Below are 13,713 nucleotides of genomic sequence, written 5' to 3'. Positions count from 1 at the left end.
AATATGTGCTCTCTCAGTCCTTCTCGACATTGGGATTTCAGTTTCGGTGAGGGGCTCAAAAGAGTTCCACTAGAACTGCACTATCCAGTAATTTACTGTAACTAAGTATTTCATGCACTGACTGTAATAAAGGGATGTATTGAAATTACCTCTTTTGGTCTACAAATAAATATTCAATAGGCTCTAGAACCCTAATATTAAGCGTGTTGCTTTCTTTAATAAGAAGTGGCAAGAGGGCCAAACTTTCCCAAACGTTTAGTCACAGGGTTAGAAACACCCACAGAATTGGCAAGTTCTTCAATAACAGCCTGACCAATATGGAGGTTATGGCTTTTGAACATTTCTGTAACTATACACATTGTGACAGGCACACTAGCTGAACTTAACAAAAAAATGCAACTCTTCCAATAACTCATCTACACCTTTTGTTGGAATAGGAAATATATTTTCCAATTTTAATAATTTTACGGCTATTTTTCGCTCAATTAGTTCGAGCACATTTTCAACAACACCATCATCACTTTCTGTCACTGACTCAGTTTCAACATCACCATATGATCCATCAGCAGAACAGCCAGCTCTCACATTATCAGAGGTATCTGACACTTGCAATGGAGACACAAATGCAGCTACACTGGATTTTAAATCTTTTAGTGTGTGTGGATGATGCTTTCTCTTTTTGTGTGTATAAAATGTGCTGTAAATATTTGTCTTGAAAGGGCAACCAAGAAAAACACAACTAACAGTCTTGTTACTTTGAAGATGTGTTCCAATATGAAAAAAAAACATCTCTCTCTGTTGAGAGGTCACTGCTATCAAACGTATTAAGTTGTTTATTAACATTGTTATATGTTCCTATATGCACATTTGGGTGATTTTACAAATACTGACTCTCTTCTCTGAGCAATAAAATCTGAAGTTTTGTCATGTTTTTATAACCCCACCAAACCTCTTTATAAAGATGTTTTAAAGATAACTTAAGATAACACAACATAAATTAAAATAAGATGAGATTGACTTTATTTATTCCAAAGGAAAATCTTTAAGTTCTTTCCAACCACCAGAACAATTAAAATGGTTTCATTCCACAAAACTTCAGATTATGTCCGGTCATGATCATTTTAAATCAATCTATTACTAAACTGATTGCAGTTAGAACATTAAAAGCACTGAATCATAAAATAAGTAGCTTCTACAGTGATTGTATTGAAATTCTTTTAAGAAATTGGATTTGTGGTTCATATGTCTGAGTTTAATGAGAAATATGAACAATTTGACCCTGAAATTAATGGTAACTGATATTATTAAATTATTATACAGCAGTCTAAGTTCACTTAGTTAGTTTGTGTGTTTATACTTTTATTATTTTAAAGTAAATGTTTTTCTTAACCCTTGTATGGTGTTCATGTCTCAGGGACCCGTTTTCAATGTTTGCTAAAAGAAAAATTATGCGATAAATATTTTTTTCATCCTGAGACTCATTGGCCTTGGCTCATTTTCTGTGATTAACATTTAAAAGAACATATATTCAGTGACTTTACACTTTACACCCCCCCTACACATTTATATTACATATGTGATGTTCGGGTCTGGACCCAGGACTACGTAAAGTGTTAAATGTTACATTTCAATCACCTCTGCTCCCACATTCCTGCACATTTACGTAAAAGTTCTCTGCCAGTTACTGCATCCCACCAGGATTCTGTTGATTCCCATATGGATTTGAAAACTCCAGAAGGATAATAACCCCAAAGTATGCAAATAAATGGGTTTGGTCCATCTCATTCTAGCTTTCTACGAAAACAAGCTGTCCCTCCAAATTAGTGCATCCAGAATGATTTTCGTAATGAAAAGTTCGTAAGAAGGCTTGATGTCCTGCACATGAGTCACTGCTATCCGTGTCGGCCCTGATTGCACCTTATTACATTGGTAGCCATGCGGGGGGGCTAAAGTGCAAAAAAGACCTTTAACTTGTCATAATTTTTTGTAATTCATATGTTGGCTGCTGATGGCCTGGCCTGGATTTGGGACTGGCTGCAGATTAACTTTTTACGTAGCTGGTTGATGGTCAATCTCATCCTCTTCTAACCCAAACTCAATGTCAGACTCTGAATTGACAGAAACATGATCTTCATATTCTCTAAACTCTTCCCTTCATTGTCTTCAAAAGATTTTCTCTCTTCAAAAATCATTTCTAGATACTGTATCTGTTCATTGGGGCTCGTGTGTACACTGACATGAGTGTGTTCAATTTCTAATTAAGTTCAATAAATAAACGTCAATACTGATGAAAAACCTTGTTTCATATTCGTTTTTTCCAATCATATCTTGATTGTAATTGATGTTTCTTTGTTTAATTGCATTTTATCACAAAAAACGAAAAGCACTTTTATTCATGAATGTGATTTAACAGGGGTAAATGACAAATATTAACCATATATGCTGTTTATATTGCTTGTTATTGGGATAAAGTTAACATCTGTTAAGTATTTTTACGTATATTGTTGTAGCTGTATTGATTGAAAGACCGAATAATGCGGTGGGTCCACCAGACCCACGAACATTGGCTCGGTGACCAAAACATGAACACCACACAAGGGTTAAGTGTGAGGAATTTCAAAATATTGAAATATATGAATGTAATTAAACTAATGTATACGGATTAAAGACGGTAAAGATATGTGCAGTGTGAGAATAAGGATGTGGCACAGTTAAGAGTTAAAGAGTTAGAGTGCAGTCCATAAGGTGAGTGCAGAGTTTTTAATGGCAGCAGAGGTGCTTGTACATATGTTTCAGTTTTTACTGGTTTTGTCATTCAGCATCTCAAGCTCCTCCCTCTCCTGACACACCTGAGAAACCAGGAAGCATCTGTTCCTCCCTGAAGAGACGCAGGCTGAAAACCAGACGATCACATTCACCTTCCAAACCAGACTGAACCAGACCAGACCAGACGTCCTGAGTGAGTCCAGCTACAGGAGAGAAGAGTGAAACTACAACCTGCCGACGCTCCACACACTGACCGTGAGTTTAACAAACACCTCGACTCAGAGAGGAAGTGAACCTCAGTGAAGTTCGTGGAGCTGTGATTGACTGACTGTCTGTTTTCAGCTTCACCTGGAGACTCAATGGCTTCAAGATTAGAAGAGGATCTATTTCCCTGATCCCATGATGTCTTCTGTCATGTAGCCACAGCTTCTGTAAAGACTGTGTGAAGAGCTGATGGAAAGACAAAGTAGTAAAAGAGTGTCCACTTTGTAAGAGAAGATCTTCAATGATTGAACCACCTTGTAACCTGGTGTTGAAGAACCTGTGTGAGACCTTCTTACAGGAGAGAGATCAGAGATCATCACATGCTCTCTGCACTCAGAGAAACTCAGACTCTTCTGTCTGGACCATCAGCAGCCTCCAACCTGGATTCTCTGCGAAGAAGAAGCAGCGGAAATGAGGCAGTTGTGTTTTGAAAGAGGGAAATTTAAAACTCGATGGTGTAAAACAGAAATGAATAAAACCAACGAGAGCCAGAGGAACATGAGCTGAACTTGAAGTTGGTTCATGGACGTTTTTCTCACCTACACGTTGTTTGAATCCAATAAAAACAAGTGAAGCTTGGTCCTTGTGTTTTGAATCGATGTTCTCCGTCGCGCTCACTTCAATCAAAGGAAACACTGAGAACGTCACTAATTCAGCATGTACTCTATAATTTGTTGAAATGCGTGTCGGCCATGACCTTCAGTTTAACTGCCTCAAGAATTGTGGCTAGTGAGTAATGCTAGCTAACAAGGCTAATGCTAGCGCTGCTAATGCTACCTACAAGCTGATGCTTAGTTTGCTCTTTAACCAAACGATGAGAGACCAGAAACATTACAATGAGGTAAAAGTGTGATGTGTGAAATTACCCCCCCCCCCCCCCCCCCCCCCCCACACACACACACACACCCCCAACAGGAGTCGATGCACCTATATCATTTAGGAGGAATTTAAATGTTGAAGCTGAACTAAACCTCTGTTGTTTTGTTGTTGAGGAATGAATGAAAACAATTTGACAGACACAATCATTATTGGCTTGATATTTGCATCTCAATTTAAAAAAGGTCAGAACTCAGTTTCTGTTTCATGGTTTTTACCATTTTTTTTATTAACAGATGCTTCTTGGTTTCTCTGGTGTGTCAGGACACGATTCTAAAAAGTAATTCTTGGATTTGATAGCTGGTCAAAAGTAATATGGCAGCAACAAGCTGACACCGACAAGAGACTTGGCTGTAAGATAGTTGCTTGAATATGATCGTGCTCTGATCAGTGTTCAAAGTTCAGAGGCAGTTCTGCTTGAGTGAAAGTGAAAGTTAAATTTTAACAGGAAGGGAGGGGGGGGGGGGGTCTGTCTTATTACAGAGACACAAGCAAAGTGCAAACAAATATACACAATGTCAGAAAATGAAAATAGGGTTTTATAAATTCAAATCAGCTCAAGTTTGCTCGTTAAATTGTGTGTGAGTGCAGTAAAGAGTATGACATCATCAAAAGATTGTACATTTTGTCGTGATTATTATACCTTACGTGTGACACCATTATATGTTGTGACTTTGGGCATTCAATAATTGTTGCTGTCAGAAACATATTTAATATTAATATTAAATAATAACTATAGTTTACATAAAGCTACCTCGGGGCACCAGCCTGCAAAAGAAGGAAAAGAGACAAATTATTGACTAAGTCTATAAAATATTAACTTCAAATTTTTAACTTTGATGAATAATTAAATTATTAACTTCAACCAAAATAACTACGTTAGCAGTTAGCAAAGAAGAAGGATATGGAGTTCAGAGGTTTGAAAACTTTAATGAAGACAACATTTGTGTTTAAGAAAAACATTTATTATGAAAATAATAAAAGTATAAACACATAAACTAACTAAGTGAACTTAGACTGCTGTATATTAATTCAATAATATCAGTTACCATCAATTTCAGTGTAAAATTGTTTATATTTCTCATTAAACTCAGACATTTGAACCACAAATCCAATTTCTTAAAACAATTTTAATACAATCACTGAAGTTACAATTTATTTTATGATCCATTCAAAACGATTCAGTGCTTTTACTGTTCTAACTGCAATCAGTTTAGTAATAGATGGATTTAAAATGATCATGACTGGACATAATCTGAAGTTTTGTGGAATGAAACCATTTAAAATGTTCTGGTGGTTGAAAAGAACTTAAAGATTTTCCTTTGGGATTAATAAAATCAATCCTATCTTATCTTAATTTATGTTGTCTTATCTTAATTTGTCTTTAAAACATCTTTATAAAGAGGTTTGGATGGGTTATAACAACGTAAGGGAACTTCAGATTGTATTGCTCAGAGAAGAGAGTCAGTATTTGTAAAATCGCCCAAATTTGCATATAGGAACATATAACAATGTTGATAAACAATTTAATACCAAAAGGAATAAAGATTGAAAGCAGTGACCTCTCCACAGAGAGAGATTGTTTTGTCCATATTAGAACACATCTTAAAAGTAACAAGACTTTTAGTTGTGTTTTTCTTGGTTGCCCTTTCAAGACAAATATTTACAGCACATTTTATACACACAAAAATAGAACTCATCATCCACACACACTAAAAGATTTAAAAATCCAGTGTAGTTGCATTTGTGTCCCCATTGCAAGTGTCAGATACCTCTGATAATGTGAGAGCTGGGTGTTCTACTGATGGATCATATGGTGATGTTGTAACTGAGTCAGTGACAGAAAGAGATGATGGTGTTGTTGAAAACGTGCTCCAACTAATTGAGTGAAAAATAGCCGTAAAATTATTAAAATTGGAAAATATATTTCCTATTCCAGCCAAAGGCGTAGATGAGTTATTGGAAGAGTTTTTTGTTAAGTTCAGCTAGTGTGCCTGTCACAATGCGTATAGTTACAGAAATGTTCAAAAGCCATAACCTCCATATTGGTCAGGCTGTTATTGAAGAACTTGCCAATTCTGTGTGTGTTTCTAACCCTGTGGTTAAACTTTTGGGAAAGTTTGTAACTCTCTCCAATAACTCATCTACGCCTTTTGCTGGATAGGAAATATCTTTTCCAATTTTAATAATATTGCGGCTATTTTTCGCTCGATTAGTTTGGGAAAGTTTTCAACAACACCATCATCACTTTCTGTCACTGACTCAGTCTCAACATCACCATATGATCCATCAGCAGAACAGCCAGCTCTCACATTATCAGAGGTATCTGACACTTGCAATGGTGACACAAATGCAACTACACTGGATTTTAAATCTTTAAGTGTACACACACTAAAATATTTAAATGATGATGCTTTCTCTTTTACTGTGTATAAAATGTGCTGTAAATATTTGTCTTGAAAGGGCCACCAAGAAACACACAACTAACAGTCTTGGTAATTCGAAGATGAATTCCAATATGAACAAAAAAATCTCTCTCTGTGGAGACATCACTGCATTCAAACTTTGTTCCCCTTTAATTAAGTTGTTTATTAACATTTTTATATGTTCCTATATGCAAATTTGGGCGATTTTACAAATACTGACTCTCTTCTCTGAGCATTCCCCCCCCCCCACACCCCCCTGCACTTCCTGTTACTGTTAACTTTTGTTGAACTTCTTCTGAACTTTGAACACTCAGCAGATAACGATCATATTCAAGCAGCTATTTTACAATCAAGTCTCTTGTCGGTGTGAGCTTGTTGCTGCCAAATGACTTTTGATCAGTTATCAAATCCAAGGCTTGAATTACTTTTTACAATCGTCTCCTGACACACCTGAGAAACCAGGAAGCATCTGTTCCTCCCTGAAGAGACGCAGGCTGAAAACCAGACGATCACATTCACCTTCCAAACCAGACTGAACCAGACCAGACCAAACGTCCTGAGTGAGTCCAGCTACAGGAGAGAAGAGTGAAACTACAACCTGCCGACGCTCCACACACTGACCGTGAGTTTAACAAACACCTCGACTCAGAGAGGAAGTGAACCTCAGTGAAGTTCATGGAGCTGTGACTGACTGACTGTCTGTTTTCAGCTTCACCTGGAGACTCAATGGCTTCAAGATTAGAAGAGGATCTCTGCTGTGCTGTCTGCCAAGAAGTCTTCAGAGATCCTGTTGTTCTGTCATGTAGCCACAGCTTCTGTAAAGACTGTGTGAAGAGCTGGTGGAAAGACAAAGTAGTAAAAGAGTGTCCACTTTGTAAGAGAAGATCTTCAAAGGATGAACCACCTTTTAACCTGGTGTTGAAGAACCTGTGTGAGACCTTCTTACAGGAGAGAGATCAGTGCTCTTCACCTGCTCTCTGCAGTCTGCACTCAGAGAAACTCAGACTCTTCTGTCTGGACCATCAGCAGCCAGTGTGTCTCGTCTGCAGTGATTCAGAAAAACACACCGGCCACAGATTCAGACCCATCGATGAAGCTGCACCACAACAGAAGAAGCAGCTTCAGGAAACTCTGGAGCCCTTGAAGAAGAAGTTACAGTGTTTTGAACGTGTTAAAGTAGAGTTTGAACAAACAGCAGAACACATTAAGGTCCAGGCCGGACTCACAGAGACGAAGATCAAGGAGCAGTTTAAAAAGCTTCATCAGTTTCTGGAGAAGGAAGAGGAGGCGAGGATGGCTGCACTGAGGAAGGAAGAGGAGCAGAAGAGTCAGATGATGAAGAAGAAGATTGAGTCACTGAGCAGATACATAACGACTCTTTCAGACACAATCAGAACCACAGAGGACGAGCTGAGAGCTGAAGACGTCTCGTTCCTGCTCAACTACAAGGCTGCAGTGGAACGAGTCCAGCAGCGCCCCCTGCTGGATGATCAACAGCTGGCCTCAGGAGCTCTGATAGACGAGGCCAAACATCTGGGCAACCTGAGCTTCAACATCTGGAACAAGATGAAGGATGTGGTCTCCTACAGTCCTGTGGTTCTGGACCCAAACTCTGCTAATCCAGGGCTCGTCCTGTATGAGGATCTGGCCAGTGTGAAACGAGGAGAGAGACAGAAGCTTCCTGACAATCCAGAGAGGTTTGATAAACACGTCTCAGTCCTGGGATCTGAGGGTTTTAACTCAGGGACTCACAGCTGGGACGTCCTGGTTGGAGACAGTATAGGCTGGTTCCTGGGAGTGTCAGCAGAGTCTGTCCAGAGGAAGGGAAACAAACAGTCTGGATACTGGAGAATAGTGTTATATGAAGGTAAATACTTAGCACAGTCACCATCAGGGTCATCTTATCTCTCTTTGCAGAAGATCCAGAGGATCAGAGTGAAACTGGACTGGAACAGAGGAGAACTGTCATATTCTGATCTTGATACTAACAAACACATTCACACCTTCAGGCACACTTTCACTCAGAAGATGATTCCATACTTTGGCATTACAGGTCCCTTGAAGCTGTTACCTGTGAATGTCTCTGTGACGCTGGATCAGAGCCGTTAGAGATAAAGATTTTATTCATTATTTTTATTTCTTGGAGAGAAATCTACTGAATTTAAAAGTTAAACTCGTTATCCTAAAGCTTTGTTTATTTCTCCTTTTACTTCTCTGTCCTTTTATTTCTACTGTGAACTTCTCCACGTGTGTAAAATATTTCATTATTTTCTGATCTTTATCTTTGGTTTGTTTTTCATTTCCATGGAAAATGTTTTCTATCATTTAGATTTTGTGTGGATCCATGAAGTCGAGCAAACTGATGAAGATCCACATAAAAACACGTTCATCAATAACAGCTGATCATTGTTCACATTCAACAAACTTTATTAAAACTCACACATGAGACATAATTCATGTTTAATCACATAAAGTCTGTTCACATGTGAAATAATCTAACATATATGAACATTTGTCTGTTTGATGTGATGAAGCCAAAATTATCCTGTTTGTAAAAGTATTTATTCAACAGCAGCCTAGTGATGTGATTTAATATTGTGATCAAAATACTAAAAACTATGAAACAGAAACAGAGTTCTGACCTTTTTTAAGTTGTAATGTAAATATAATATTATCTATCATTAAGTAGGATTTAACACTCAGATAGTTTCAGGTTTTTAAATTGAGAGATATATATACTAGCTGAACTTAAGAAAAAAATGCAACTCTTCCAATAACTCATCTACGCCTTTTGCTGGAATAGGAAATATTTTCTTAAATTTTAATAATTTTAGGGCTATTTTTCGCTCAATCAGTTCGAGCACATTTTCAAAAACACCATCATCACTTTCTGTCACTGACTCAGTCTCAACATCACTATATGATCCATCAGTAGAACAGCCAGTTCTCACATTATCAGAGGTATCTGACACTTGCGTTCTATTTTTGTGTGTAAAAAATGTGCTGTAAATATTTGTCTTAAAAGGGCAACCAAGAAACACACAACTTACTTCGTTACTTCGAAGATGTGTTCCAATATGAACAAAACAATCTCTCTGTGGAGAGTCCACTGCATTCACATAACTCACATTTAAAAGTTACAGAATAATGTTGGCCTCGTCTATGATGATGATTTAGTTTATAATGTTTTAGTAATTTGTACCTACTACTCTCCCGAGAAACACAATGTTTGCACTGCCACATACAGGTCACTGTAAACTCCTAGACCCTGCTGCATGCCAACTAGTAAACAGATAAAAAATAATGTGACAAAAATATATGATATATATAAAAAATGTAATTTGAGGAGGTGCATACAAATCTCAAGGCATGGGGACACTTACATGTTTAGACCTTTTCTTAAAACTTATTACAACTGGATAACTACACATCCAAACCTATATTGGCTGCAGTTTGAAACTCTTATGTAATTCAGATTAGATCCAGACAGAGATATTGAGGAACGTCTGTTTTAAAACCAGTTCAATTATCTATCTAATCTAACAAGATGGAGGAGAAATCAATTGCATGACATTACTGCAAAGCAAGCAGAGGAGATATTTGGAATTCCTTGCAGATCTAAGAAGAGGAAACCAATTTAGAGTTATCTCTGTGTCAGTTTTTATTTATTTATTTTCCCCCAAAAGCTTAAATCAGCAAATTTCCCAGACTTGAGGGGGATTTGTGAACAGCTCCAGCGTCTAATTCAGCTTGAAGATTCATTAGTACACCCCGGCACAAACTGTGTGAGTGTGTGTGTGTTTGTGTGTGTGTGTGTGTGTGTGTGTGTCTGTGTGCATGTGTGCGTGTTTGACCAGAAGCAGATCCAGCGACAGATGTTGTCTTTTCTGCACGATGGCATGAATCCAAGAAAATCCATGAAATATGAGGGAAGACAGACACATCTGTAATGTGTGAAACTCAACTTTTGTCGAGCAAAGAACTTTCTCACAAAATCTACCAGAAAACACAGATGTAGTTTAACAGAATGATTCTTTACTAACTTGTAAAGACCGTTGACAACAATATTGTAACGATAATCAATATATTATGATGCTTGTATAATTTATTATTCACCTTTTTCTCTTTTCTTTAACTGAGGGGAATGAGTTGTCTCCACCACTTTAGTCTGAGTCAAATATCTCCACTGGTTTCAATTGTTCATGGTCACCAGAGGATAAAACATGAAACATATCGACAGGTTGGTCATGTGGCCTTAAATTTACCCAAATCTTACTCTTTACCTTCCCTCCTTATTTCCTGACCCACCCCCACAGCATCACCTGCAGGTGAGGAGTCCCACCCACAAGTTGATAGGATTGGTTAGTTTGTTTTGTGACATCACAAATCTTACCTGTCTTAATCAGTTTCATTTAAACTGGCTTGTTACTGACTTCTATCGTATAAAAAGGCACAAATGCATCATGTGAACATTTTAAAATCTTGATTTCCACTGGAAAAGGACCGAGGACAATGATGTTGATGTTTTTCCCTCGTTATCAAAATGACTCAGCAGCTGTTGATCGAATCCCGATGAAATGTGGTGCAGACACAAACTGCACGACAACTGGTTTGTTGTTATCACGAGCGCCCGACTGAAAGATCTTCAAACGATGGCCCCCAGAAATCATATAACGGTTTCTGTAGCACCAGCGTGAAGCTGACGTTTCTGTTTTTGACTGAAACGTTGATACGACTGGAATGAATGTGCTGCAGACTGAAAACCTTTAATTCAACTCTTAATTCCTCTACGACCAAATACCAAGAAAACTCAGCACATTAACAGCAGCTGTAATTTGTATTTACTTCTTAAAACCAATGTTATCAGAAATGTAACTACCCTGCTTTCTTTCTGTCTTTCTGTCTTTCCAGTACAAGTGTTGAGTAAAATCTGCCTCAAACACTACACCTCTATGTTTTGTGTATTTATTGAGGCCGGCGTGCTCTGCCTCTTCTGACTCTAATGGTGTTTGCTCTCCTATTCATTCCGGCGGTCTGCCACGACTCAGTTGACTTTCATTTATCAAAGGGCCGTCTGCACAGGCTGCACAAACTCCTCAGTGTGACCCACATCTCGCTGCAGCACCCGTTCGCCTGCACAACATTTTATTACACCGGAACCGACTGGCAATGTTTCCTTGAGATGATTTTATTATGAGGGGGAATTTTCTGTGTCCTGATTTCATAAAATTGTTGTTTCTTTTCAGCTGTGTGTGTGTGTGTGTGTGTGTGTGTGTGTGTGTGTGTGTGTGTCAGCAAAAGGCTGTGCATGTAAATTCCATCGATTTCCATCTTCATTTTGCTAATGATGAGGATAAAAAACCTTATTAGTGCGGAGCGATGAGGTGTTTTCGGAAAAAAGCAATTTGTCGTCCCCCTTTGACCTCCACCACTAATCAATGCTTTTAATTTGTGCGTCGATAAAAGCGAACAGGGTTTAATGCGAGGCACCGACAAAATGCTACAGGGGTCAAATTAAAAATGCAAGGCGCGGCGGATTATCTGGAGCAAACTGACTGGATGTTGTCCAAGTACAACATTGAACCCCTGCAGCAATTATCGAGGATTCGCTGGAAGGCGGCGACGGCGAGGAAATGAACTCTGGATCAATCGCGGCACTTATCGGGACGTAAGTGAGCCGGCCGAGGTTCAAGGAGACTCCGGGTTTCTGCTCGTGACGCAGTGCAGCTCTGCCAATCAGACCCTGTTCAATTATGCCGCTCACTTCTCTACATGTCAAACATCAATAGACTCTCACAGATCTGTCAGTTCTCTCTGATATTTTCAGATTCTGAGATTAATTGAATCATTTTTTCTTCCTCTCATGCACGCTGCGGCCGAGAGGCGAGTATTGAGTTGCTTTGATAACATCTGTATTCAAAGACGAGTGGATGATGAACATTTTCCATTCAACTCAGCCGCCGCTCTATGCAGCTCACATTCCCGGCACCGGCGTCACATTATAAATGGAAGAGGTCCTCCTTTGATCCACCGCGTCCGTCAATAAACATTTAAGATTTCATTCTCAGAGAGGCACGGATTGATTGGCGTGAGACGATTGCCGGTATGTGCCGGCCTCCTGAGATCAGATTTCCTTGGCATTTTTTAATCATAACAATACCCATAACAGACCTGAGGGCGTCTGCGGTTGTTAAGAATCTCTTAACGCACCTCTCCATCTAAATCAATGTGCTGCATTGTGATGTAAATTACCGGTTTTGGCTTCAGGATTTTCAGCTGAGTGATTGAGGGTTCAGACGCTCTGAGTTATGTGGCAGTGCCTTTCTAATGGGAGCTCATAATTTCACAGATCAATGAGCATTATCTATAGTAGTAAAAAAAAAAAGAAGAGAGGTGGGGGGGGGGGGTTGAATTTGTAATGGGGCCAAACTCAATATTCCACTCCCATTGTTCAGCAAGGACACGGCTTTCTGAATCCCACCGTGGAAGAACAGAAGATGTCAGTGAGAGGAATCTTAACCCACTCGTGTGATAGTCCGTCTGAACTCACGTATTCGGTTCTGAGACACTTGTGTGTGCAGCTTGAGAACAACACTGACTTCACGACAGCAGGCACCAGAGGGGAGCTTCGACGTGAGTCAACTGGTTTGTGTTGATTGCAATGGTTTTAACTTCATACACAAGATGGTAACAGGTGAGCGGAGAGGAGGAGGGACATGGAGTTAGAGGAGTGACACGTTTATTCTCCTTCTTGCAGTTAAATGAGAAGATTAATGTTTTGGAATATCATAGGTATGCAAACTGTTTTAGTTTGTAGTTATTCTATCTAATAGCCAATATCCTGGAGCCATCACATTTGGTTACCTCTACATAAACTACTTTTGATAAGTGGGCACTCACTGTTTGACCTTGGACAAGCGTCCCCAGACTCCAGCAATTAATTTGTCAAATAGAACATTATAATTATATATGACATTTTCACTGATTTAATGACCGAAACTCTAACTGATGATGATTGGAAGGTGCAGTAAATCCAACCTTTCCTTCAACAGCTCCTTCTACCCCAGGTCTCTTCCAACAGGTTGAACCGGCTCATGCAGCAGCCGGTTAACATAGTTTCTAAAATTAGAAATGAGCCTTTGTGGTGATGTGAGTCTTTGTAATGTTTTTAGCTCATCATATAAGTGCAGAGAAGGAGCTGGCCAACAAGCACAGCGGTCGATTACGTTCAATTTCATAAAGGTTCAACTCCAGAGCGATGGAAGCGACTGACATCTCCTCCGAGCCGTAGAGGTAGCATGACATTTCCACGAGCTGCAGAGCTGCCGCGTCCATCCCAGAATAGCAAACGGTATCTCTGACCCCCCCGCAGCAGCTCTCT

General features: G+C 39.1%; 1 protein-coding gene and 1 long non-coding RNA gene across 2 annotated transcripts; both read left to right on the top strand.

Annotated features, from left to right (window-relative positions):
- Positions 1 to 2,803: 2,803 nt before the first annotated feature.
- LOC128448099 (uncharacterized) lies at positions 2,804 to 3,607 on the top strand. The gene is made up of 2 exons (XR_008339705.1): positions 2,804 to 3,021; positions 3,109 to 3,607. It is a non-coding gene; the product is annotated as an uncharacterized LOC128448099 (long non-coding RNA).
- Positions 3,608 to 6,630: 3,023 nt separating this feature from the next.
- LOC128448098 (E3 ubiquitin-protein ligase TRIM35-like) lies at positions 6,631 to 8,962 on the top strand. Its single transcript, XM_053430648.1, has 2 exons — positions 6,631 to 6,954; positions 7,042 to 8,962. The coding sequence occupies exon 2, from the start codon at positions 7,059 to 7,061 to the stop codon at positions 8,439 to 8,441; it is 1,383 nt and encodes a 460-aa protein (XP_053286623.1). The 5' UTR covers positions 6,631 to 6,954; positions 7,042 to 7,058; the 3' UTR covers positions 8,442 to 8,962.
- The last annotated feature ends 4,751 nt before the right edge of the window (positions 8,963 to 13,713 follow it).

Source organism: Pleuronectes platessa, chromosome 9 (assembly GCF_947347685.1).
Source record: "Pleuronectes platessa chromosome 9, fPlePla1.1, whole genome shotgun sequence".
NCBI lineage: Eukaryota > Metazoa > Chordata > Actinopteri > Pleuronectiformes > Pleuronectidae > Pleuronectes > Pleuronectes platessa.
The sequence above is the reverse complement of the archived record's forward strand: the minus strand, read 5'-3'. Positions and strand labels throughout refer to the sequence as shown.